The sequence below is a fragment of the Theropithecus gelada genome, chromosome 16 (genome assembly GCF_003255815.1).
Source record: "Theropithecus gelada isolate Dixy chromosome 16, Tgel_1.0, whole genome shotgun sequence".
Taxonomy (NCBI): domain Eukaryota; kingdom Metazoa; phylum Chordata; class Mammalia; order Primates; family Cercopithecidae; genus Theropithecus; species Theropithecus gelada.
The window spans coordinates 30,316,788-30,343,508 of NC_037684.1; the positions used below are offsets into that span (position 1 = coordinate 30,316,788).

Below are 26,721 nucleotides of genomic sequence, written 5' to 3' on the forward strand. Positions count from 1 at the left end.
CCATCATCCTAGATGACGAGCTGATCCAGTGGAAGCGGCGGCAGCAGCTGGCCGGGAACGGCGGGCCCCCCGAGGGCAGCCTGGACGTGCTACAGTCCTGGTAATGGTGTGGGGCGGCCAGAGGGCAGGGCAGGAGGGGCTGGTGGGGACCCTGGCTGCTTCTGCCTCCTGTGCTAGCTCCTGCAGCAGGCCCCCTCCATCCTGGGACAGCTCTTGTTTCTCCAGGGGGCCTGGTTCCTGAATCAGACTTTGGTCCCCCATCCTGTGCACCTCCCCCAGGAAGGGGGCTGCTGTCCTGGGGGTGGGAGAGAGCTCGGGGGTGTGGGGTGATGCTCGGGCTGTTTGGGCCTAGTCAGGGTCGCCCCTCCTGTGTACATTTCTAATTCTGGGAGGCAGAGAGCTCTGCTCTTCCCATGGGTGGGAGGTGTGGTGAAAGCACAGAGCCTTCCTGCGGGAGGGGGAGCTGTGTCTTGGGGCCTGGCGTCTGTGCGAAGAAGCCATTGTCCTCCTGTTGGCCTTGGGGCTCCCGTGCAGGTGTGAGAAGTTGGCCGAGATCATCTGGCAGAACCGGCAGCAGATCCGCAGGGCTGAGCACCTCTGCCAGCAGCTGCCCATCCCTGGCCCAGTGGAGGAGATGCTGGCTGAGGTCAATGCCACCATCACGGACATCATCTCAGCCCTGGTGACCAGGTGACTGCTGCCTGTTGGCCATGCCCAGGAGCTTGGGGCAGCTCCAGACTGCGTGTGGGGGGCCGCAGGTGCCTTCCAGACCAGCAGATTCGCTTTGTGCCTCTCATCCCTCCCCACTCCGTCTCCAGTTGCTGTGGCTGCTAGGTGCCGCCCTTGCCCGGTTTCTCCTGTGGACACTGCAAGAGATGCCCTTGGGCCGCAGCCCATGCCAGCTGCTGTGTTATCTTACTCCCCTCTCCATCCTTTCCCTGGACTCTCATGGCTTCCCCAGGAACAGAGGCTGTGCCCGTGCTTTTCACCTCCTGAGCCCCGCGGGAGGCAGACCCACCCCCACCACAGGAGGACTGAGAGCCCTTTCCCCTGTGCCAACCCCTCATCGTACGTCTGTCCCTGTGTCCCCTGCAGCACATTCATCATTGAGAAGCAGCCTCCTCAGGTCCTGAAGACCCAGACCAAGTTTGCAGCCACCGTGCGCCTGCTGGTGGGCGGGAAGCTGAACGTGCACATGAACCCGCCCCAGGTGAAGGCCACCATCATCAGTGAGCAGCAGGCCAAGTCTCTGCTCAAGAACGAGAACACGCGCAAGTAATTGTGCCTCTCCCTTCCCCTGCCCAGACTTAGGTGTGGGGGACCTGCACCCCCTCTCTTTGTCCTTGCATCCAGCCATGTCTTGTCCCCTAGTTTACCATGTTGCCCAGGCTGGTCTCGAACTCCTGGACTCATGCAGTCTTCCCATCTCAGCCTCCCAAAGTGCTGCGTTGACAGGCGTGAGCCACCACGCCCAGCCGAGTATCAGTTCTTTACCCTGGGGATGGCGTGGCTGCCAGAGAGCTGAGGCTCACTGCCACTGCCCAGCATTGTGAGAGACTGTCATACCACTTTCTCCTGAAAGTGTGTTGCTTCACACCATTGTAAATTCAATCATGTCAAACCATCATTAAATCTGGACAGATGGTACACTGCCCTCCTCCTACTCAGAGACCATCCCGGTTCCTGCAACAAGCATGGTGCTAGGCTAGATGCGGTGGCTCACCCCTCTAATCCCAGCACTTTGGGAGGCCAAGGGGGGAGGATCACTTGAGCCCAAAAGTTTGAATTGGACAACACAGGGAGACCCTCATCTCTACAAAAAATTTTAAAATTAGCTGGGCATGGTGGTGCACGCACCTGTAGTCCCAGCTGTTCAGGAGGCTGAGGTGGTAGGATCACTTGAGCCTGGGAATTTGATACTACAGTGAGGTATGATTGCGCCATGGCATTCTAGCCTGGGCAACAGAGTGAGACCCTGTCTCGAAAAAAAATCACACAAAGTATGGTGTTGCAGCCGTGTTCTAGAACCTGTGCTACGCACCGAGGACGAAACTGTGATCCCAACAGAATTGGGCTGTCTCCTTGCTCAGCGCCTTGACCAGCAGAGCAGGCAACAGATGCTGGGAAATGCCTGATGGTGTAGCCATGTGGCAGGGGGACGTGTAGGGCACTGAGAAAGGGGGTCTTGATGCAGGAGTAAAGAAATGACAGTCTTAGGCTCCTGGTGGAATTAGAGGTAGCTAGTGATAGGGAGGGAAGTAGCAGAGAGAGAGGACTTTCAGGCAGAGCCCATGTGCCGCGTCCTGAGGGAAGAGTACAGAGAGGCTGTGTGTGGCAGAGTGGGGAGGTAGTGTCCAGTGTCAGGGCAGGCCACCCACAACATATGCAGGGGGTGAATGAATGAGTGAGTGAATGAGTGATGTGGAAGACATGGCCCCATCCCCTGTCATCCAGTTAAAAATGTTTACTGAGGCTGGGCGAGGTGACTCACGCCTATAATCCCAGCACTTTGGGAAGTGGAGGCGGGTAGATCACTTGAGGCCTGGAGTTCGAGACCAGCCTGGCCAACATGGTGAACCCTGTCTCTACTAAAATACAAAAATTAGCCGGGCTTGGTGACATACACCTGTAGCTCCAGCTACTTGGACCTCTAGTCCCAACTACCAACTACTCTGAGGCAAGAAAATCACTTGAACCCAGGAGGCAGGGGTGGCAATGAGCCAAGATTGTGCCACTGCACTCCAGCCTGAGCGACAAAGCGAGGCTCTGTTTCAAAAGAAAGAAGGCCGGGCACAGTGGCTCATGCCTGTAATTCCAGCACTTTGGGAGGCCGAGGCGGGCGGATCATGAGGTCAGGAGTTCATAACCTGCCTGACCAACATGGCGAAACCCCGTCTCTACTAAAAATATAAAAATTAGCCCGGCGTGGTGGTGGACGCCTGTAATCCTAGCTACTTGGGAGGCTGAGGTAGGAGAATTGCTCGAACCCAGGAAGTGGAGGTTGCAGTGAGCCAAGATCGTACCATTGCACTCCAGCCTGGGCAACAAGAGCAAGACTCTGTCTCAAAACAAAACAAAAAAACGAAAACAAAAAAACTTTACTGATTTCCTACCATGTGATCTGGTGTGAAGATGAAGACAAATGATCTTCTCACTGCCTTTGAGCTTGCACTGCAGCTGGGGAGACTGATGAAAATACACTTTAAAAGATCAGGCAGGGCCAACCCAATGACAGACAGTGGAAAAGAAGTTAAGACAGAGCAATCTAGGCTGGGCGCAGTGGCTCACGCCTGTAATCCCAGCACTTTGGGAGGCCAAGGTGGGAGGATCATTTGAGGTCAGGAGTTCGAAACCAGCGTGGGTAACATGGCAAAACCCAATCTTAACTAAAAATACAAAAATTAGCCAGGTGTGGTTGCACGTGCCTGCAATCCCAGCTATTTGGGAGGCTGAGGCAGTAGAATCACTTGAACCTAGGAGGTGGAGGTTGCAGTGAGCCGAGATTGCACCATTGCACTCCAGCCCGGGCAAAAAGAGCAAAGCTCTGTCTCCAAAAAAAGAAGAAAGAGCAATCTGCTAGCATTGGAGATGTGTTAAAGGCGGGGGTGAGGGAAGGTCAGCCTGGTAAGCTTCACCAGATAAGTGGTCCAGGAAGGCCTTTCTGGGGAGCTATCTGGGCTGAGACCTGAAGGAGGAGAAGGCTAAGAGCGTTTGGGGTGACAGGAAGAGCAAGGGCCAATGTCCAAGCCTGGCATGTTCAGCAGACAGCCAGGGCCAATGGGGCTTGCGTGTCCTGAGTGAGGGGAGAGGAGTTCAGTGAGGCCAGGGAGGTGGGTAGGTGTTAAACATAAGGATACTCATAGACTGTGGTTGTGGTTTTTATCTTAAGTGCATTAGAAGCTACTGGAAGTCCCCAAAGCCCCTCACATCAATCTTTGTATCTGAGGAATTTCTGATAATAGATCCAGACCTCACCATTGGAGACCTTGCCTTGGGTGCTGGGCACCAGGTTGATGGAGAAGTCAACCCAGAAAGATGCCAAGAAACACTCTTAGGGGATGGGGGCAGGGGCTTTTGGCAGGGCTGACCTGAGTGAAGACCCCAGCCCAAGGTGTGGACAGGACCATGCTCCTGGCCTGGGGCCTGTGTGGAGCTGGGACTCCCCTCTCCATTGCAGCGAGTGCAGTGGTGAGATCCTGAACAACTGCTGCGTGATGGAGTACCACCAAGCCACGGGCACCCTCAGCGCCCACTTCAGGAACATGGTGAGGACAGGGCCCACCCTCAGAGGGCAGGTCTGCCCAGAGCCGAGTCCTTGTAAGCAGCCGCAGTCTCCCTGTTCCCCTGTCACCTCCCACCCTGCAGTCACTGAAGAGGATCAAGCGTGCTGACCGGCGGGGTGCAGAGTCCGTGACAGAGGAGAAGTTCACAGTCCTGTTTGAGTCTCAGTTCAGTGTTGGCAGCAATGAGCTTGTGTTCCAGGTGAAGGTGAGGCCCCCAGCCCTCCTGCCCCAACTGCTGCAGTTCACCCAGGAGGTGGAGGGGCCTGCCTTGGGACTCCTGGCTGCATTGCCACCGGACAGCCTGCTTTGACTCTGTGGGTACCTGTTTGCTAGGTTATAATCTGGGACTAACCCAGACAATTTAGGCAATGGGCTAAAAAGAAATTGGTTGTAGTTTTTTTTTGTTTGCTTGTGCCTACGTTTTGTTGGGAGGGGTTTGTGTTTGGAACTGTGGGTGAGGAAAGTGGGTTGGGACCAGGTGTGGTGGCTCTCACCTGTAATTCCAGCATTTTGGGAGGCAGAAGAGGGAGGATTCCTTGAGTCCAGGAGTTCAAGATTAGCCTGGGCAGCAGAGTGAGAACCTGTATCTACAAAAAAAAAAAAAAAAAAAAAAAAGTCAGGCATGGTGGCATGCACCTATAGTCCCAGCTATTCTGGAGGCTGAGGCAGGAGGATCACTTGAGCCCAGGAGGTCAAGGCTGCAGTGAGCTGTGATTGCACCATTGCCCTCCAGTCTGGATGACAGAGCGACACCCTGTCTCGAGAAAAAATAAAGTGGATTGCGGCCACACGTGGTGGCTCATGCCTGTAATCCCAGCACTTTGGGATGCCAAGGCAGGTGGATCACCTGAGGTTGGGGGTTTGAGACCAGCCAGACCAACATGGAAAAACCCTGTCTGTACTAAAGATACAAAATTAGCCAGGTGTGGTGGCGCATGCCTGTAATCCCAGCTACATGAGAAGCTGAGGCAGGAGAATCGCTTGAACCTGGGAGGCAGAGGTTGTGGTGAGCCGAGACTGCACCATTGCACTCCAGCCTGGGCAACAAGAGTGAAACAATGTATCAAAAAAAAAAAAAAAAAAAAAGCATTAAAAACAAAGATTGGGCACATTGCTTAAGCAGAGGGCACGTGGTGGTCACGCCCCATCAACTTGGGTTCCTCTGACTCCTGTAGACTCTCTCCCTACCTGTGGTCGTCATCGTCCATGGCAGCCAGGACCACAATGCCACGGCCACCGTGCTGTGGGACAACGCCTTTGCTGAGCCGGTGAGTCCCCGTGGGAGCCCTACCCCAGCCCCCCCACCCCCCGGGCCCTAGGACTTGCCTGGGGTCAGCCCCACCCCAGGGCCAGCCCAGAGGTGAGGTGAGGCCAGAAGGGCCGGGGTGCTGGGCGCCTACCTTCGGCCATGGCCTTGGTACTCTGTCTGGGTTCCAGGTTCCTGGACTGGGGTCTGTAAGGTCTGTGAGTTTGGTCTTTGGATCCTGGTCTGGGATCCTCCTTTGGCAGATGGCTTGGGTCCTTGCTGTCTGTCCTCTGTGGCCCCACCCCCTGCATCAGCTTTCTTCCCTGCAGGCTGGGGTTGCAGCGCAAGCTAGTGTATAAAAGCCGCCGCATTTCGTACCCTTGCATTTGTGTCACCTTTCTGGATATGTCTCAGTCTCCCCCTGTCTCTCAGTGTCTGTGTATCTCGTGTGTGTGTGAACATTTCCAACTCCCTTAATCTACCTTTTCCCCTCTCTTCTCTCCCTCTCAGGGCAGGGTGCCATTTGCCGTGCCTGACAAAGTGCTGTGGCCACAGCTGTGTGAGGCGCTCAACATGAAATTCAAGGCCGAAGTGCAGAGCAACCGGGGCCTGACCAAGGAGAACCTTGTGTTCCTGGCGCAGAAACTGTTCAACAACAGCAGCAGCCACCTGGAGGACTACAGCGGCCTGTCCGTGTCCTGGTCCCAGTTCAACAGGGTGAGGGACCCGGCCACCAGCCGTCCACCAGGGCCCATGGGGGTCTGTCGCTCCTCTGCCTCACAGGTTACTGCCTGGTCTAGCACCCCACTCTCCACCCCCAACTACCCTCTCCTACAACCAGGAGAGATGGGGGCCCCTCACCTCAGGAAATGCAGGCAGGGGCTATAGGAATTGTGCTCAGTGATGAAGCCAGAGTGAGATGACGGAGGGCCCCAGGGCTGGAAGTCGGGATCCTTGGGTTCTGGGCCTAGATGTGTTTGCTAATTTTCTCTTTTTTTTTTTCACAGACAGAGTCTCACTCTGTCACCCAGGCTAGAGTGCTTACTGCAACCTCTGCCTTCTGGACTCAAGTGATTCTTGTGCCTCAGCCTCCTGAGTAGCTGGAATTATAGGCGTCCACCACTATGCTGGGCTAATTTTTGTATTTTTAGTAGAGACGGGGTTTCACCATGTTGGCCAGACTGGTCTCGAACTCCTGACCTCAGGTGATCCGCCCACCTTGGCCTCCCAAAGTGCTGGGATTACAGGTGTGAGCCACCACGCCTATGGCTCTGGTTCTGCTTCTGCCTCTTTCCTCACTAATTTTTGAAGACCCATCCATTCTCTGTGCCTCAGTTTCCCCACCTATAAAATGAGGGGATGACTTTGGAGGCCCCATCCAGCCTGGATTATTTTCTTTTCTTTTTTTTTTTTTTTTTTTTGAGACGAGTCTCGCTCTGTCGCCCAGGCTGGAGTGCGGCAGCTGGATCTCAGCTCACTGCAAGCTCCACCTCCCGGGTTCACGCCATTCTCCTGCCTCAGCCTCCCGAGTAGCTGGGACTACAGGCGCCCGCCACCTCGCCTGGCTAGTTTTTTTTTTTTTATTATTTTTTTATTTTTTTAGTAGAGACGGGGTTTCACCGTGTTAGCCAGGATGGTCTTGATCTCCTGACCTCGTGATCCGCCCGTCTCAGCCTCCCAAAGTGGTGGGATTACAGGCTTGAGCCACCACGCCCGGGCAGCCTGGAGTATTTTCTACACCTCTTACTCCCACCCATGGGCTAGTCTTGGACCCTAGTGTCTTAGAAGCAAGTTTCCTCTCTGGGTCCCTAGGGTACAAGTTGGGGGCTGTGTCACTTTATGGTCTGCTGGAGTGTGGTGGCAAGCAGGGGTGAAGAACTGGGAGAGGGCTGGGTGGGGGCAGGAGGGCCCTGACTTTCGTGGGCTACCTGTGACCTGGGGCACCAGCCCTGACTCGGGGGTTCCTGGGCCCTCAGGAGAACTTGCCGGGCTGGAACTACACCTTCTGGCAGTGGTTTGACGGGGTGATGGAGGTGTTGAAGAAGCACCACAAGCCCCACTGGAATGATGGGTAAGGAACGGGGGCCACAGGGTCAGTGGGCACAGAGGGACTGTGGCTGTGGCCCAGTGGTGACGCTCAATGCTCCATGCACCCAGGGCCATCCTAGGTTTTGTGAATAAGCAACAGGCCCACGACCTGCTCATCAACAAGCCCGATGGGACCTTCTTGTTGCGCTTTAGTGACTCAGAAATTGGGGGTATCACCATTGCCTGGAAGTTTGACTCCCGTGAGTGCCTGCTTTGCCCACACTCCAGCCCCAAGGCCCAGTCTCCTGTTCCCTTGCCCCCACCCCCTGCCCTCCGCATCGGGCTTGTGTCCTTAGAAGGTACCCAGTGGGAAGCTTAGTATGAGAGGGCTGTGGCTTGGAAATTCCCTATCGTTTTCCATTCTGGAGAACCTGAAGTCCCCAGCCCCATAGACTCCAGGATGGTTGGGCGAGTTCTCCTGCAGTTTCAGCTCTCCCCGCTCTGCCACGACCCAGACTTGTTGGTATCTGCTCATCTGGTTTGCTGAGTAGAACATCCTGCATCGGCTTTCTTCCCTACAGGCTGGGGTTGCAGCGCAAGCTCGTATATAAAAGCCCATATTTCTCTTGCAAGCCTGCCTTAAAGCCCCACAACCTTGGTCCTCCTCCTGCTGCTGGTGGATTATGGGAATGAGGCTGTTCTTTTCACAGCGGAACGCAACCTGTGGAACCTGAAACCATTCACCACACGGGATTTCTCCATCAGGTCCCTGGCTGACCGGCTGGGGGACCTGAGCTATCTCATCTATGTGTTTCCTGACCGCCCCAAGGATGAGGTCTTCTCCAAGTACTACACTCCAGTGCTGGGTGGGTACTGCCCCAGGACCCTGCCGGCTGACTCCCCCAGGCTCTTCCCCAGCCCACAGACAAAGCCTTGGGCTGCGCCGTGGGGACTCCCCAGGAGGAGCCCAGGGGCCATGTCCCCTGTGGGTTTTGGCCCATGGGGTGACGGAGAGGACTTCAGGGCTCACAAATGAGAGGGAACGACAAACCTGTCCCAGCTCTCTTCTCTGCAAAGTGAAAGCTGCATGGATTCTCACTTCTGCACCCTCGGAGGAAGGGGTGGCAGTGCTGTAGGGAGTGGCCGGGATCATTCGAGCCCACAGATAGTGCTCTGCTCCCCACCTCACCAGCTGCTGTCTCCACACCCTGCTCACAAACCTTCCCCCAAGTGGAGTGCAGGCAGCAAAAGGGAGAAGTCTTTTTTCTTCCAGCTGCCCCAAATCCATTGATTGGGTTTGCTTGTTCATTCTCTCTCTTTGACGGGTGAGGGCAGGGAGAGGGAAAGCAAATGGCCAGAAAAGGAACCAGGAGAAGGGATGGGATTCAAGCCAGGGGTCTCAGTGACCCTCAGGCAGGATTCATCAGCTGGTGTTTACTGGGGGCCCTTGGGAACGCTCATCCCAGCTGAGACCACAAGGTGATGTGGGCAGGAGGGAGACTGCATGGGGCATGGACTTCTACCCCACTTGGGAGTTCCCAGAGACTTTGGTTCTCACTGCGGTTCTCCCCTTGGCAGCTAAAGCCGTTGATGGATACGTGAAGCCACAGATCAAGCAAGTGGTCCCTGAGTAAGTGGCCAGGTGGCTCTGGCCCTCCTTCTGCCTCTTTCCTCCTTCCCCAGACCCTGCCTCCTGCCTCCCACCCTGATCCTGGGCCCAGCTTTCTGCTCCCCCAGGAAACCTGTCTCAGCCCTGGGGAGGGACCTGGGCTTGGTCACGCTGTGCCAGTACCCGAGTGCCCACTCCTGTAGCCGGAGCTCCAGGGCCAAGTGGGCACTTTGTCCTTCTACACCCCGAGAAAGACAAACATGCCCCTCGGTCCCCTCCCCGTCAGCTGCCCCGGCCTCCCTGGCGGCTGAAGCTGTTCTCTTCCTTCTGCAGGTTTGTGAACGCATCTGCAGATGCCGGGAGCGGCAGCGCCACGTACATGGACCAGGCCCCCTCCCCAGCTGTGTGCCCCCAGGCTCACTATAACATGTACCCACAGAAGTAGGTGGTGTTCTCATGGGGGTCCGCAGGGGAAGAACTGGGGGCTTGGCCCCAGGCTGGACCCCTGGAGGGCTGGTGGGCAAAGGAATCCAGAGCTCTGGTTAAGCCCCGGTCCAGGAGGAGTGAGATCAGCCAGGAAGACGGAGCATTTTGAAGCTAAACATAGCAGGGTCCAGTCCTCACTCTAGGACCAACTGTGCAATCTTGGGAAAATGATTGAGCCTCTCTGAAGCTCAAGTTTCCTTACGTGTAAAACGGAGGCAAGAATGCTTGCCTCATGAGAACGGGAGGAGCATTAAAATGAGACACTGTGGGTGAAGCATTTCCACAGGGAGGGGCTTGGAAGGGCTTGATACAGGGTAGCTATGAATGGGGTGGTTGTTCTTGAGTCTGGTGGGAACAAGGTAGAGAATTAATTCCCTTCCTCACTGTGGATGGCCAGGGCTGGATGTCTGGGAGGTACCACCTTCCAGTGGGACCACTGAAGATCGCAGGTTCCATTCCGGAGTCCACCACCTCCCAGCCAGGTGGCCCAGAGCAAGCTTCCTGACATGGCCTTGTTTCCTCGTCTATAAAACGGGGTCAATACCCACTCTCCAGGTGGCTGTAAACATTGGAGTCATGTGCTCAGTAGGCTCAGCCGTTCTAGGTGCTCAGTGAAAAGGCTCAGCCGTTCTAGGTGCTCAGTGAAAAGGCTCAGCCGTTCTAGGTGCTCAGTGAACAGGGCGGTGCCTACCACGAAGCTGAGCATAATTGCAGGTGGGCGGAGCCCACTGTGTCAGTCACCTGGTTTTACAGATGAGGACAGGGAGAGGGGAAATGAATTCCCTAAGATTATTCAGTGAGTTAGCAAGAGATGGGAATAGAGTGGGGGTCTGCAGAAGCCAGTGGGCTGCTACCCAGCTCAGGGTGGGGTGAGGGCATCCAGCCAGAACTGGTCCTGTTCTCATGAGACGAGTTTGAGTGGAGAGCAGGCTGGAGGCTGTCCCCAGGGAGCTTGAGGCTGTGAGAAATGCCAGCTCCCTCTGACATCCCCCTCTCTTTACCAGCCCTGACCCTGTCCTTGACCAGGATGGAGAATTCGACCTGGATGAGACCATGGATGTGGCCAGGCACGTGGAGGAACTCTTACGCCGACCGATGGACAGTCTTGACTCCCGCCTCTCGCCCCCTGCCGGTCTTTTCACCTCTGCCAGAGGCTCCCTCTCATGAATGTTTGAATCCCATGCTTCTCTTTGGAAACAATATTCAATGTGAAGCGTTCGTGTTGTGAGCTTAGTATGGCTGTGTACACTGACACCTTTGCAGGCATGCATGTGCGTGTGTGTGTCCTTGTGCATGAGCTACGCCTGCCTCCTCTGTGCAGTCCTGGGATGTGGCTGCAGCAGTGGTGGCCTCTTTTCAGATCATGGCATCCAAGAGCGCACCGAGTCCGTCTCTGTCGTGGTAGACACTGAGCCTCTGTCACTGCAGGCACTCAGTGCAGTCAAACCTATTCCTTCTGTGCCCTTCATCTGCTCAGCAGCTATTTGAATGAGATGATTCAGAAGGGGAGGGGAGATGGGTAACGTTTCTAAGCTGAAGTTTCACTCCGGAGTGAGAAGCTTTGCCCTCCTAACACAGTGTGTGTGTGTGTGTGTGTGTGTGCGTGTGCACGTGTGTGTGCGTGTGCACGTGTGTGTGCGTGTGCGTGTGCGTGTCTATGTAAATGCATCTGTCCTCATGTGTTGATGTAACCAATTCATCTCAGGAGGGAGGCTGGGGTTCATTTTTGAGTAGTATTTTATACTTTAGTAAATGTGGACTCCAGACTCTCTGTGAACCCTCGGAGAGCGTGTCTGGGCCTGGCCATGTCCTTAGCACAGCAGGGCCGCTGGTTTGAGTGAGGGTTTCTGAGCTGCTCTGAATTAGTCCTTGCTTGGCTGCTTGGCCTTGGGCTTCATTCAAGTCTATGATGCTGTTGCCCACGTTCCGCGGGATATATATTCTCTCCCCTCCTTGAGGCCCCAGCCTTCTTACCTTGCCTCTCTGTTCGTAACCTTGTCTATGAAGAGGAAGAAAAGATTGGGTCTAGGATATGGTGGGTGGACAGGGGCCCCGGGACTTGGAGGGTTGGTCCTCTTGCCTCCTGGAAAAAAAAAAAACTGCAGTGAAAGACAAGCTGCAAATAGCCATGTGCTGCGTGTCTGTGGAATCTGGAGTGAGGGGTAAAAGCTGATTTGGTTTGACTCCGCTGGGAGGTGGGGCCAGGAGCAGGCCTTGCGATGTTGCGTAACTGGCTGTGATCTGGGAAGGCCTTGCTCCCAACCACACACGCGCCTCCCTCTGAGGCTGTAGGACTCACAGTCAGGGGCAGCTGACCATGGAAGATTGGGAGCCCAAGGTTTAAACTTCTCTAAAGGGAGGTGGGGATGAGAAGAGGGATTCTTTTGTACTTTGTACAAAGACTACACATTTGTGTAAACAGTGTTTTGGAATAAAATATTTTTTTCATAAATTTGCTGCTATGGCTCCTGGTTGGGGTGTTGGTGGCCTCCCTGGGTGATGGGAACCCCTGGAGCTGGGTTGTTCTGTTCCTTCCCCCATGCATGCCTGACGCTGTCATTTTTAGTCTTAAATTTTAACTCTGCCCGCTTTGCTGTGGTTTTCAGGGTGCTGGCCACCCCTGGAATACTGTCAATGCTTCTCAGAGGGGTGAGGGGCCAGTTTAAGGGCACAGATTCCCTAAAATGCAGGGGACTCGAGGTTTGGGGAAAAGATGGAGATGGGCACGGGTGGGCAGAACTCTGACCCAGGCCTCTCCTTAGCAGCTGCTGCTCCCAGCAGCCTCGAAGCTGGTGGCTGAGGGCCCGGGGCCAAGATACTTCTCAACCCTCCAGGCCAGGGGCAGTCCCAGAGCCACAACGTCCCATCCTCCTCCTTCCCAGAGACCAGCAGGTGGCACCACGTGGCTGCGCTGTTTTCAGCTGGCTGCCGGCGACTGTGTGAGGCGGGGGTGCAGGAGGGGGACTGGCTCGCCCCGGCTGGACCCCCGCGCCGCTGGCTGCGGCCAGTCTCTGCTGTCAGTGGGGCCCTTGGGCGCAGGAACACGCGCTCCCCGGGCGGGGCTGGGAGCCAGGTTTGCGGGCAGGTTCCTTCTGAGCTCAGAGCTCAAGTAAGGGAGGGGGGCGGCTCGTGGGCCCCAGGAGGGAGGCGCAGGGGGCCCAGAGCAGGGGGCAGGCGGGGGTGGGAGAAGAGAAGAGGGGAGGGGAAGGGCAGGTGCCACCGCCCCACCGGGCTAATCTGCTCCATCTCTGCAAGGGAAGGCGCTAGCTCCTAGCTCCCAGGCGCATCTCCAGGGCGCTGGGGCATGTGTAGGGGTGGGGAGAAGCCCTGTGGGTCCCCGTGTAGCTGAGATCAGAGCGCCTTTCCCTGCATTATCACCGCTGGCTGCCTGGAGGCCCTGCAGCCACCACCGGGTGTCTGCCTGTTGTCCCCACTGGGTGAACTGAAGGCAAAGTGATAAAGGAGCCAACTGTGGAAGGGGAAGCCTTGGTGCGGTGGGAGTATCTAACCCCCAACCCCGCTTAGGTGGCTTATCTGACTCCAGACAGGACGAGGCCGCTCTAGGGGGTAGGAGGGGGCCGGGGAGGGAGGCCTCCACTCTTACACCTTTCTGCCGTTGGACTATTGACCTCCTGCTCCTCCAGGCACCCCTTACCTCCGGTCTGGTGGCTAACATAAGGGGGTGGGGTGGGGGACTAAGGCAACCACCTCCTCTCAAGACCCTTTCCGGCCCCCATCCCAGGCCCCGCCTGTGTGTGAGGCCTCCTCAGAACTTAGGCAGGGGAAAAGGAAGCCTCCACCAGCCAGAGAGAGCTGCCATGCTATCAGACGGTTCCTATATAACGTTTATTTCTGGAAGTTAAAGTAGATACAGCAATATACCAAAAAAAAAAAAAAAAAAAAGACAAAAAACCCCACAATAATATAAATTTTTACACTATGAAGTACACATTGGAATTTGAATGCAGTGGCCAGGACAGCAGCTTATAAACCACCTTATAGGTAGGTAAGCAACCCACGGGATTCCCTCAGCTGGGCTGGGGACGGGCAGGGGGGCAATGGACAGGAAGCGGGCAGGGCCTGAGGACCCTGTTCTTTAAGGGGCCAGAACAAGGCTCAGCTCCTCTCAGAACTTTTGCTACAATCAGAGTTAAGACCAGATACACATGCTACCTAAGGCCATGAACTTGACAATATCTGCTCCAGAGAAGCCCAAACCCTTTCCCGAGGTCCCTATGATTTAAACCCAATGGTAAGCCCAAGACTCACCTTCCTAAATATTCTCTCTGTTTATCAGTTAAGCTTATTATGTACTGATGAGTGTTGCTGGAGAAGCGAGAGCTCTGCAAGACACATCAACTGTCTCCAGGCAGGAGGACTGGGGCGAACCCGGTTCATCTTAGAGAAGGTCCTCTCCCACTTAATTCAGAGACCAGCTAATTTGATCTAACAATCAGAATTCCACAGAAAGTCTGATCCGCTGAGGCAAGGTGGTTTGGAGTCGCCAAATTCGGCCATGCCTCTGGGTCAGAGGCAGCCCACCCAGCACGTGCTAGGTGTTCCCATACGCACAGGAGAGGCAAGCTAGCTGGCCAAGGCGGGCAGACGGGGAGGCCCTCTACCTGTTCTGCCTCACCTGTGGGGCCCCAGCAGGGAGGAGTCACCAGCCTCAGAGGGAGGCCAGCTATAACCCTCATACGAGGGCAGACTCAAGTTTATCAGTAAGCCTTTGCCCTGCATGAACTGAATGAAGACGCCATTACAAATGCCGCTGGAAATCACCAAGAAACTGGGCTAAGAACCATATTCCCTGAGCTCAACCAGACACGTCGCTGGGGCCCCATAATCTGCATCATATCCAACTGGTAACTTTCTCCCCCTCTTCTTCCATGAGGTCCTGAGACCAGGATTCCTAAAACAAACAGGACGAGGGACCTTCAGACATGGGAGGAGACATGCCACTAGCAGGGTCAGGGGAACTGGGGTCGGGAGGGCGGGGCTAGAAGGAAGCCCAAATCAGAAGTATCCCAGCCCTGATAAGGCACCCATAGAAACAACCTAGCCTCTGAAACAGCAGATCAAGTCCAGGGAGAAAGGGAGTCAAGGTTGTAAGCACCCTCTGCCCAGCCTTACCCACTAAAAGACCAATACATTACAAAGGAAAATAAAAGTCTATTTATAAAAAAAAGTCTAAAATGCTTAGATTCTCCTTAAACCTTCCTATTTCAACACCAAAGGCCAGGCTGCAGCTTCAGATGTCTTTTAAGGGTTTCACCTGAAGTCTGTTTCAGGGGTTATATAAATTATCAACCTGAAGGAAGCTGAATGCTTAAAGCACCAAGGAGGCTGTTAACTGAAGTTTCTTTTTCTTTTTCTTTTTTTTTTGAGATGGAGTCTCACACTGTTGCCTGAGTTGGAGTGCAGTGGTGTGATTTTGGCTCACTGCAATCTCCGCCTCTTGGGTTCACGCCATTCTCCTGCCTCAGCCTCCCGAGTAGCTGGGACTACAGGCAACCGCCACCACGCCCGGCTAATTTTTTGTACTGTTAGTAGAGACGGGGTTTCACCGTGTTAGCCAGGACAGTCTTGATCTCCTAACCTCATGATCCACCCACCTCGGCCTCCCAAAGTGCTGGGATTACAGGCGTGAGTCCCTGCGGCCGGCTGCTGAAGTTTCTTAAATACAGAAAGGCTATGCTGAAACAGTGTTTTTTGCCCTTTAATTGTTCTTATTTCTTAATTTAAAAAGAAACCTAGGGCTTAGATAGTCCTATCTTCTATTTGGATGTCAGCAAGGCTAAAAAGTGCAATGCCAGGAGTATGTAGCTACAGGTGGCCTGTGGCATTTGCTTACAGAAACAGGCAGAAGGATGCCGCGGGCACCAGGAGGCACTTGTCTAAGAACAACAACAACAATAACAAAAAGCTGCTGAGAAAGGAGGGCAGGGGAACAAAACAACACAAGACATTTCCTTTTTCTCCCTCTAGCCACCCCCCGCCACATCCCCCGATCACGGGTCTCAGAGAACACATCCTTATTTGCATTTAGATAAAAGCAGATCACCCACATTCACTCATTCCTCTATTTTTAAAAGTGCCCAGATTGCTCAAAGATAGCAGAAGTAGGAGATTAAAAAAAATCTGGAACCACAAAGTTAGTAGTTTCAGATGATCTGGGGTTTGGCTGTGTGAGGGGTGGCGGAACACAGGTAGGCGCCTCAGTCGTATCTTTCTGCAGCTTCCGTTCTCAGCTCCTCACATGGGGGAGGTAGCACACTCCGAGGTCAGCTCCATGTCAAAGGTGAGGGACTCTGGAGGGGCAGACAGGGAAAACTAGTTCAGTTGTCCACCCTCTGCAACTGGCAGGCCACGCCCCCAGCCCTTCAGAGGATAGGACCCAGGCTACAACTGCTATCCAATCTCCTGTCCCTTAGGGCCCAGGGATGGTCAGAAAAGCCAGATTTACTCTCCTCCCTAGAGGACCCTGCCTCTGGAAGGGCCCTTTCTCCTTCCTCCCTTAACCAATTCCCAGATCTCCACGTTTACAGAAGATCTAAGGCTGTCCTTAGATCTTCTGTCCTTGATCTACTGTTTAATTCAGGAGCCCCGAGACACACGTGGCCACCAAGCATTTGAGATTTGGTTTGTCCAAACTGGGCTGTGCTGTGGCTGTCAAAAGCCCACCGGATTTTAAAGACTTAGTATGAAAAAAAGAGTAAAAAAAAGGTCTCAACTTTTTCTTTTCTTTTAGTTTAATTTTGTTGTTTTGAAATGGAATCTCACTCTGTCACTCAGGCTGGAGTGCAGTGGCACGATCTCAGCTCACTGCAACCTCCACCTACCAGGCTCAAGCAATCCTCCTACCTCAGCCTCCCGAGTAGCTGGGATTACAGGCATGCGCCACCACGTCCAGCTAATTTTTGTATTTTTAGTAGATATGGGGTTTCACCATGTTGGCCAGGCTAGTCTTGAACTCCTGACCTCAAGTCATCCACCCGCCTCAGCCGCCCAAAGTGCTGGGATTACAAGCGTGAGCCACCCACCCAGCCTCAACTTTTTCTGAAATGTTGAATTTTTTTTTTTTTGAGAGGGAGTCTCGCTGTCACCCAGGTTGGAGTGCAGTGGCGTGATCTCAGCTCACTGCAAGCTCTGCCTCCAGGGTTCACGCCATTCTCCTGCCTCAGCCTCCCAAGTAGCTGGCATTACAGGCGCCCGCGACTGCGCCTGGCTAATTTTTTGTATTTTTAGTAGAGACGGGGTTTCACCGTGGTCTCGATCTCCTGACCTCATGATCCGCCTGCCTCGGCCTCCCAAAGTGCTGGGATTACAGGCGTGAGCCACCAAGCCTGGCCTGAAATGTTAAATTGACAGTATGTTGGATTTACTGGGTTAAATAAAATATACTGTAAAAATTAACTTCGTCTATTTCCAGTGTGGCTGCTAGATTTATACCCGCACGTGGCATTCATACCATTTCTTTTGGAAAGCAATGCTCTAGAACCTCCTACCATTCCGAGTGACCAGCTCTCGGTGTGTACATGTGAGAGCATCATACAAAAGGGACCAACTTCCCTTACAGGGACAAAGTCTGTCAACCAAATACTCACCAAACTGCCCTCCTGCTGAGGGTTCAGCACCTTCACCATTATTTCCAAACTGCATCAATGAATCTAAAGTGCGGGGGGACATCGGCAGGTCAATGGTATTGCTGCAGGTCGTTCTGTAGGAAATGGGGGGCAGCAGGAGGGGAAACGGGGGGTTGACAAGACACAATGGAAAAAAAAAAAGAACAAAACACACACACACAAGCCATCAAACTCTGGTCTCCAACAGAAAAATAAAAGCTCAAGCTTTTTAAACACACAAGGTCACTGTGAGTACTAAACATAGCCCAGGGGCTTCCGAACCTCAGCAGATTAACTCTCACCCAGTGTCCTACTCCCAGGGATAACTGAGGATATTAGAAATGAAGGCAAAATTGGGAAAGGAAGCCACTTACGGTGTCACACAGATAAACTTGGTCTTCAGGTATGGGGCGGCGCCTGGGAAGAAGAAAACCAGTTTTCTTACTGACTGTGACTTCGCATTCAGTAAGCAGAGCCGGAGGAAGCCATCTGCCTCAGCTGGACTGATTTGAAACTCACTCCATCCTCATGCCAAGATTGTCTGGAAAGCTCCATCCGCCCCTCAGCGTTGCCCGCCCTCATCTATACTATTTGATGTCCTAGGCACTAGCAGCTTTGAACCTCAGTTCTTTGCACAAAGCTGTCCTGAGCTGCAGAGGCTTTTCAGCATAACCTTTTCCCACCTGAGCCTAGACTAATGCCAACCTTGTGTCCATTCTTTCCCTAGATTATGTAAAAGTTTAACAGCCTCCATGTAGTCTAAGGATTCTATTCTAGCCTGGTCATATCTCTTAGATAACTTCTCTGAATGCAGGAACCAAGCCTGCGTAGTCTTTGCATGGTGTACCAACATCACCGAGTCTTTAAAGAACATGGAGACTGCTAATGCTTGTGGTTCCAAAGCCAAAGGTTGTATCTCCTATTCCCACCAGCACTAATCTGGCCTCTACCACATTTTTGGATGAGGGCATAAGTAACTTCCTAGTTGGATAAATACATCAATCAGGAAGCACCAAAGAGAATATGACTTTGTAGGGCAGTACAATTGCTTCAACTAGACCGGAGACCTGGGTCCAGGTACATCTTCAATAGCTAAGAGACCTGGAGCAAGGCATGGTCTCTCTTTTGTTGTTGTTGCTGTTTTGAGACAGAGTCTCACTCTGTTGCCCAGGCTCAAGGGCAGTGGCACAATCTCAGCTCACTGCAACCTCCTGCTCCCGGGTCAAAGCCATTCTCCTGCCTTAGGCTCCCAAGCAGCTGGGACTACAGGTGGCGCCACCATGTCTGGCTAATTTTTGTCCTTTTTTTGAGACGGAGTCTTGCTCTGTCACCCAGGCTGGAGTGCAGTAGCGCCATCTCGGCTCTCTACAACCTCTGCCTCCAGGGTTCAAGTGATTCTCCTTCATCAGCCTCCTGAGTAGCTGGGATTACAGGCATCCGCCACCATGCCTGGCTAATTTTTTTTTTTTTTTGTAATTTTGGTAGAGACGAGTTTTCACCATGTTGACCAGGCTGGTCCTGAACTCCTGACCTCAGGTGATCCGTCCGCCTCACCCTCCCAAAGTGCTGGGATTACAGGCATGAGCCACCACGCCCGGCTTAATTATTGTATTTTTAGTAGAGACGAGGTTTCTCCATGTTGGCCATGCTGGTCTCAAACTCCTGACCTCAAGTGATCCGTCCACCTCAGCCTACCAAAGTGCTAGGATTACAGGTGTGAGCTATCATGTCCCAGCCTTGGCCACAACGCCCAGCCCATGTTCTCTTTTATGTATAAAATAAGAGGGAGGGGGAAGAAAAGGTTCCAATTTTCTATGAGCTTTGTCATTTATAATTCTTGTTCTACAGTTAGAAATGCAATGACGGGAATAAAATGAATTTTAGATGCTGAATGCTTACACCAAGAGGTCAAGGAACCTTGGAGATACTGACATGAAATCTGGGGAATTCAGATGAACAAACCATTGAGAAGGCATGGGGCAGGGTGGGGTGGGCTGAGAACAGCACAGTCATAAAACATGAGGCTTAGAGAGAACCTGAGGGATCAGAAAGCATGATGACCATGTGAAAGAGGGCACTGCAGAGTGGCTCTTGGGCCGCCATCTGAGTTTACTTTGGGCCAAGAAACTGAACAATTCAGTGCAGAATTCAAAGGAGCTACTGAGGCTGGGCTCCAGTGTCTTATAAATGCAACCGTTTTGGCCCAGCCCTTAGGGAGCTGACACCCTAGACAGAAAAAGATTTAATTTTCCAGCAATCAAGATAGCTGAGGCCGGGCACAGTGGCTAACGTCTGTAATCCCTGCACTTTGGGAGGCTGAGGCAGGTGGATCACCTGAGGCCAGGAGTTCAAGATCAGCCTTGCCAACATGGCGAAACCCTGTTTTTAATGAAAATACAAAAAGTAGTTGGGCGTGGTGGCATGTCTGTAATCCCAGCTACTCGGGAGGCTGAGGCAGGAGAATCACTGGAACCTGGGAGGCAGAGGCTGCAGTAAGGTGAGATCGCACCACTGCGCTCCAGCCTGGGAGACAGAGTGAGACTGTTAAAACAAAACAAAAACAAAAACAAGGCCGGGCACCGTGGCTCACGCCTATAATCCCAGCACTTTGGGAGGCCCAGGTGGGAAGGTCACTTGAGGTCAGGAGTTCGAGACCAGCCTGGCCAACAGGTGAAGCCCTGTCTCTACTAAAAATCCAAAAATCAGCCAGGCATGGTGGCACATGTCTGTAATCCCAGCTACTCAGGAGGCTGAGGCATGAGAATCTCTTGAACCCTAGAGGCAGAGGTTGCGATGAACCCAGATCACACCACTGCACTCCAGCCTGGGCGATAGAGTGAGACTCAGTCTCAGAAAACAAAACAAAAAAAAAGCGGAGAAAAATGGCTTCATGTGTGGCTGTGTACAAGGCTGTAAACATACTTTATCTAATTTGTGAGTGGCTCCGAAACTCTCCCTCAAGCCATAAGGAAATGCTGTGTGGGCTTCCAGTAGAGAAGGAAGAGAGAAGAGTCTTGGGACGATAATCTAACCTTGGGACTCTCATACCATAATACTCTTATGATGGAAATAGAGAGGAAATGGTCACATGCTCATCTTCCTGAAGGCACCCATTTTATAATAACACAGGGACACCGCCACACCCGTCACTACACTCACACGGAGTCCCTCAGGGCATACTCCTCTCAGCAAGGCAGGCAAATTACTCAAGTAATTAGTTCCTTTCTCCTGATGAGTGCCTTGGCCCCTGAGGAAAGGCTGACATTGCTGGGCAGGAAAGGACCTGGCCTCCCAGCCCACAGGAAGGGTGATGGTAATGGAGGATGCGGCCTCAGACTGGGAGGTGAGACTGTGAAAGCAAAATGAGTCAAAAGGACCAGCCGTGGGACCCCAATGTCCTCTGCAAAAGGAACAAAGAGCCGTGTGGCAGGGGCTGATAAACAGATCTCCCAACTGAAGCACACGTGGAAAGAGAGATAGGCGGCAGACAGGAAGTGAGCAACTCCTACAGCGGGAACAAGACTCAGGACCCCAGCAAAGGAGAAAGGCAACGGTCAATTAGCTGGAACTCCCTCTTCCCCATTCTACCCCATCCCAAGAAATCCCTTGGAAGGAATTCCTAGGAAAAAGTGGGGGGGAAGTTTGCAGGTTTCTGTGTGTATGCCATTTGGACAAAAACAGTTTTTTCAACAGCAACTGGGGCAAGGCACCAACCCTAAAGGATCACATTATAAGAGCCCATCATTAGGCCAGGCACAGTGGCTCATGCCTATAATCCCAGCACTTTGGGAGGCTGAAGCAGGTGGATCACCTGAGGTCAGGAGTTCAAGGCCAGCCTGGCCAACATGGCGAAACCCCTTCTCTACTAAAAATATAAAAATTAGCCGGGCGCGGTGGGGGACGCCTGTAGTCCCAGCTACTAGGGAGGCTGAGGCAGGAGAATGGCGTGAACCCAGGAGGCGGAGCTTGCAGTGAACAGAGATCGTGCCACTGCACTCTAGCCTGGGCAACAGAGTGAAACTCTGTCTCAAAAAAAAAAAAAAGAGTCCATCATTGGCTTTATGATTATAGAAAGTTAAATAAAACAAAGAATGGCAAATCAGAGACTCCCCATCAGGACCTGCACAGAGAACCCAGAGAGTCAAAACAGCAAGTGCTGAATGGGAACAGACAGGGCCGCCCCCCCGACACTGAGGACAGCTCCAGAGATTATGGTTTTTTTTTTCCTTTGTGTGTGTGTGTGTGTGTGTGTGTGGTGGGGTCTTGCTATGTTGCCAGGCTGGTCTTGAGCTCCTGGTCTCAAGCGATCCTCCTGCTTCAGACTCCCAAAGTGCTAAGACTACAGGTGTGAACCCCCATGCCCAGCTGAGATTACAGGTTTAATGTGTTTTTAATTTCTGGGTTTTCAATTAATTCAATTAATTTTAATTTCAGTGTTTTTAATTTCTGGGTTTTTTTTTTTTTTTTTTTTTTTTGGTGAGACAAGGTCTTGCTCTGTCACCCAGGCTGGAGTGCAGTGGTGTAATCACGGCTCACTGCAGCCTCAACCTCCTAGGCTCAAGCACCAATCCTCCCACCTCAGCCTCCCGAGTAGCTAGGACGACAGGCACAAACCACCACACCTGGCTAATTAAAAAAAAATTTTTTTTTTGTATAGATAGGGTCTCACTATGTTGTCTAGGCTGGTCTCAAACTCCCAGGCTCAAGTGATCCTCCCACCTGAGCCTCCCAAAGTGCTAGGACTACAGGCATGAGCCACTGTGCCCAGCTAAAATAATTTATACGTAACATATAAATACATATCCTCTTACACATTAAAAAATACCTTATTTTCAATAGTTGCACATTCTAAATACCAATCCCTTGCCCCTCCACCCAGTCACTGTCTTCCTCTTCAAACATGATGCTCCCAGCTCTTCTACTCTGGTGTAAACCATACTCCCATGCGGCTAATAATAATTTCCTCCAGAAACCCTTTCTTCAGACCACCTGGCACACTGACATGGTTCAGTGACAGGCAAAAAGCCATAGGCTGGGCTGAAATCTGGGCCTCAAACCTTCTAGCATCGACTAAGAAGCACTGTGCCAGCTGAGCATCCTGTTAACTGCCCTCACTTTCTCTTCTCGTGTTTTTGGCATGTTTCGGGGGACGTATGTGTATTAATCCCCTCCTTATTTGTATTTTTTGACACAGTGTCTCACTCCATCAGCCAGGCTGGAGTGCAGTGGCACGATCACCGCTCACTACAGCCTTGAACTCCTCGGCTCAAGTGATCCTCCCACCTCAGCCTCCCAAGTAGCTATGACTACAGATGCGCGCCACCACACCGGGTAATTTTTTTGTATTTTTTGTTGTCCAAGCTGTATCCCCTCTTTAGACTCATGCACTCTCTGTGGAGCAGGAACTGCACTAGTCTAACTGATTCTGATTCTCCTCTCAAATCCCATCGGTCACCCCAACAAAAGCACGCACTACAGTTCTTTCCCATAAGGAGAAATAATGATCCCCCAGGTTATTCAGGCATTTGCCTATCTATCCTCCAAGGATCCCCAAATTTCTAACTTTTCCCAAAAATTAAATGCCAGGAACATGGAAAATCAACAACTACCTGGGTCAGCTTCAGGATGCTCCTGGCTCTCTGGCCGACAATACTTTCCGAATGCCTCCTCCTTGGGAATGTCAGGGTAGAGATAGACCAGCGGAGACACCAGAATATTGGTAGCATCCATGATCTTATAGCCCATGATGATTTCAGCAAATGACATGTTGTTCAACTGCTGCTTGGTGTATGGTTCCACGGACTGGATCTGGGTCTTACCTGTCACGGGACATGGGAAGGAAAGATCATGGAACCTACAGCTAGGTCATCTCAGAGAAAACTGCCCATTTTTTCTTTCCTCGAAGGGGAAAAAACTTAAGCCACCCTAGTGTTGAGACCCTGAACACCCTGTTCAGTGAGTGGCCTGGCACGGTGGAAATGTTCAGGCTGGCTTCTAATTTAGAAGAGGCTACCAGTTGGGTCATAGAAAATAAACTTGAATGTAACTACTTGTGTAAGATATATTAACAGGACTAAGTAGAAAAAGGGATGAAGAATACAACTTAAATTGCAAATTTCTCAACAAATAGTCACTGGAGCAAGCAAAACAAAGACAAATCAATCCTTCAGCTAGAAGGATTTAGAAGTCACCCAAATGTGTTTTGCGAGTCTGAGTGAGGCAGGGAGTCGGGGCCATCTCCAACCACAAGGGGGCAGTAGGTGCTCAGAACTAGCAGCAGTGATGAGGCCTCAGCAGCCGCCAGCAGGTGGGGTGGGTGGGAGCCTCCCTTACCACTGATGTCCTTCTCCACCCAAGTGAAAGTGACGCCGCCTTCTTTGCTGCTTTCACTGAATCTTAGCAGAAAGGTGCCTGGAGGCTTGGTGCTCAAGATGGCCCGCTCCCGCTCCTTACTGATAAAGCCCATGATGTACCTGGAGCCAAGGAGGAGGAACAGTGTTGTTACTGCTAACAGGGCATCCATCCCCTGCCACTGGCTTGCTGAGAGCAGGGGACTTGGTTACATCTGTGCACATTCTGTCCAACCTACCCTTCGTTCCAAAGGGCTAGGATGTACTTTTTCACAAGATCAATGATATTGTCCAGCCAGACCCAGAAGGAGAAGCCCTTGCCAGCCATGTTTTCCTGCAGAAAAGAGTAACGGGAAAGCCAAGTCTGCTGCCATCCCAGCCTTTCCCTTCCTAGGGGCACAGTGCACCACCCAACTCCTCAGGCCCGTCTACCCTCAGGCAGGTCCTACTGGCTGCTGGACCGAGAGTTCAGGGCCTTCAAGCCAGACAGCCGTGCAGGTAGGCATTCCCATTCCCACGAGAATTTTACAAGATTGCTTACTTTGCAAAATTTAGCCCATGTGATCTGACACCCTGAATAATTCACGCCAGGTCCTGAAGGAAAAGAAAAAGAATCAACTAGTACATTTTCCGCTTGGGGTCAAGAGGTTATTTCTTAAAGCAGAACACATACACACATTGGTCCCACAATGGGCCACAAAATCATTGGCTTTCACATCTTTGAGCGTGGCCACCGTTGTGTGTGTGCACACATGAGGACAAACGCTACCCCATCATTTGACCCACTTTTGTTGTTGGGTAGCCCAGCACGGATAGGGGGTGATGTAACAAGTCCCCCTGCTCTTCCCAGCCTCGGGTGGCGGGCTGGGGACCAGCAGCAGCACTAACAAGCTGACATCAGGTGTCAGACAGGTGTATTTGGTGGCAACAGCTTTATTAGGACAAAGCTACTTCTAGCCCAGGTAGCACATAAAAAATTCCACTAATTCTTTTTTTTTTTTTTTTTTTTGAGACGGAGTCTCGCTCTGTCGCCCAGGCTGGAGTGCTGTGGCCAGATCTCAGCTCACTGCAAGCTCCACCTCCCGGGTTTACGCCATTCTCCTGCCTCAGCCTCCCGAGTAGCTGGGACTACAGGCGCCCGCCACCTCGCCCGGCTAGTTTTTTGTATTTTTTAGTAGAGACGGGGTTTCACCGTGTTAGCCAGGATGGTCTCGATCTCCTGACCTCGTGATCCACCCGTCTCGGCCTCCCAAAGTGCTGGGATTACAGGCTTGAGCCACCGCGCCCGGCCTTTTTTTTTTTTTTGAGACGGAATCTCGCTCTGTCGCCCGCCCACCCTGGAGTGCAGTGGTGCAATCTCGGCTCACTGCAAGCTCCACTTCTCGGGTTCTCGCCATTTTCCTGCCTCAGCCTCCTGAGTAGCTGGGACTACAGGCACCCGCCACCGCGCCTGGCTAATTTTTTGTATTTTTAGTAGAGACGGGGTTTCACTGTGTTAGCCAGGATGGTCTCGATCTCCTGACCTCATGATCCACCCACCTTGGCCTCCCAAAGTGCTGGGATTACAGGCGTGAGCCACCACGCCCGGCCTCCACTAATTATTTTTTAAAAACCTAGCCTAGGCCGGGCGTGGCAGCTCACGCCTGTAATCCCAGCAATTTGGGAGGCCGAGGTGGGCGGATCACGAGGTGAAGAGATGGAGATCATCCTGGCCAACATGGTAAAACCCCATCTCTACTAAAAATACAGAAATTAGCTTGGCGTGGTGGTGGGCGCCTGTAGTCTCAGCTACTTGGGAGGCTGAGGCAGGAGAATTGCTTGAACCCAGGGGAGGCAGAGGTTGCAGTGGGCCGAGATCGCACCACTGCACTCCAGCCTGGGCAACAGAGCGAGACTTGTCTCTCAAAAAAAACAAAACAAAACAAAACAAAAAAACCTAGCCTGTAGTTTATTAAAGAAATGGACAGGGAATGTCAAGCCTTTAGCGCCACCTTCCAACACACATTTAAAAGATCTTCTAAGGTTAGTTGGAGTGGGTGAATGAGACAGCAACCAGGAGAAAAGAAATCCACCTCCCACCTCAAAAATGATCACCTCGACTGAAAACTGCAAACTGTCTCTGCACCCCAACTCCCCAACTCGATGGAGCCCCTGTTTCCTGGCACTAGCACAGCACCTTGCTCAGGAAAGAAACATGGCCTAACGCTCAGTAGACATGACCCAAATGAACAGCCCTGTGGGCCGGATCCCTTTTCTGGGCGGGCGGGAGGGAGAGGGGGTGAAACGCAGACCCAAGAGTTTCTCCGCCAGTGTAGTCAGCTGCTCGATGCTCAGTCCTCGCTTGGTGGTGGAGGAGAACTGCCAGCTCAGGACCTCGGCCACTTGATCCCAGGTTCCGATTGGGGGCTTGGTAAAAAAGTTTACGTTCTATTGGAAAGAACACATTTGCTTGTTTAGATGAGGGATGGTGCTCATTGTCTGTACTAGGTACCCATACATCGCAAGAGATCCCGGGGTACCAACTAAAAGGAGGGGGTACTAACCTTGGGGTTGTTGGTCAGCATGTTGTACCACAGGATGGACGCCCAGGCATTTGGCATCTGACAGATGTTGGAGATCACCACAACTGGCAAGGAGTGGGTCTGCGGAGGAAGTGGGGACTGAGCTGAGGAGGCAGAGGGGCTCTCACAGACTCGGAAATCTCTTTGCCCATATTTCACGGGGCTCAGAATGAAAGGACATGCCATAAACCACACCTGCTGCCAACTCTAGGCGAGGAGTGTGAGTGCGTCAGCTCAGTCAGCACTCAGAGTGGAAAGAATGCCCAGCGTGGCCACACAACTCGGGCTGCTGTTGGAACATACCGGTCCCTTGTAAAACCTGACTTGCTCAAAGCTTGACTCACAGTCCACAGATTCCCCATTTTTAAGACCTTGGAGGCATTTTCCAAGGCTTGAAGCTGTATCTTCACATGAAACAGGGAGGTCTCAGGAATCAAAGACCAGGATTCCCGCTTTTCTAGGTCTATCTTAACTTAAAAATCAAGAAAGTTGGGAAAAGAGAATGTCATCGCCACAATTTTCTGTACACTAAA

At 52.5% G+C, this 26,721-nt stretch overlaps 2 protein-coding genes across 6 annotated transcripts in view; one reads left to right on the plus strand and one right to left on the minus strand.

Moving 5' to 3' along the window:
• The window catches only part of LOC112610117 (signal transducer and activator of transcription 5A), a 23,146-nt gene extending 11,042 nt beyond the window's left edge, over window positions 1-12,104 (plus strand). The window contains exons 5-17 of the mRNA XM_025363463.1: window positions 5-100; window positions 535-690; window positions 1,096-1,275; window positions 4,178-4,265; window positions 4,366-4,488; window positions 5,459-5,551; window positions 6,040-6,246; window positions 7,506-7,600; window positions 7,687-7,817; window positions 8,268-8,423; window positions 9,136-9,187; window positions 9,500-9,607; window positions 10,657-12,104. Coding sequence (XP_025219248.1) covers window positions 5-100; window positions 535-690; window positions 1,096-1,275; window positions 4,178-4,265; window positions 4,366-4,488; window positions 5,459-5,551; window positions 6,040-6,246; window positions 7,506-7,600; window positions 7,687-7,817; window positions 8,268-8,423; window positions 9,136-9,187; window positions 9,500-9,607; window positions 10,657-10,819 — 1,648 coding nt within the window. The 3' untranslated portion in view covers window positions 10,820-12,104. The remainder of the gene's footprint in view (window positions 1-4; window positions 101-534; window positions 691-1,095; window positions 1,276-4,177; window positions 4,266-4,365; window positions 4,489-5,458; window positions 5,552-6,039; window positions 6,247-7,505; window positions 7,601-7,686; window positions 7,818-8,267; window positions 8,424-9,135; window positions 9,188-9,499; window positions 9,608-10,656) is intronic.
• A 1,375-nt stretch (window positions 12,105-13,479) lies between these two features.
• STAT3 (signal transducer and activator of transcription 3) overlaps window positions 13,480-26,721 on the minus strand; it is an 85,422-nt gene continuing 72,180 nt past the window's right edge. Inside the window, exons 16-24 of one of the 5 annotated variants that reach the window (XM_025361124.1) lie at window positions 26,171-26,269; window positions 25,919-26,054; window positions 24,169-24,221; window positions 23,867-23,961; window positions 23,611-23,750; window positions 22,887-23,096; window positions 17,652-17,694; window positions 17,260-17,372; window positions 13,480-15,963 (exon numbers count right to left, since the gene is read on the minus strand). In XM_025361124.1, the coding sequence (XP_025216909.1) occupies window positions 15,908-15,963; window positions 17,260-17,372; window positions 17,652-17,694; window positions 22,887-23,096; window positions 23,611-23,750; window positions 23,867-23,961; window positions 24,169-24,221; window positions 25,919-26,054; window positions 26,171-26,269 (945 nt within the window). In that variant the 3' untranslated portion in view covers window positions 13,480-15,907. Of the gene's footprint in view, window positions 15,964-17,259; window positions 17,373-17,651; window positions 17,695-22,883; window positions 23,097-23,610; window positions 23,751-23,866; window positions 23,962-24,168; window positions 24,222-25,918; window positions 26,055-26,170; window positions 26,270-26,721 lie in introns of all 5 variants that reach the window. The other 4 variants (XM_025361128.1, XM_025361126.1, XM_025361125.1 and 1 more) reach the window with 4 other exon arrangements.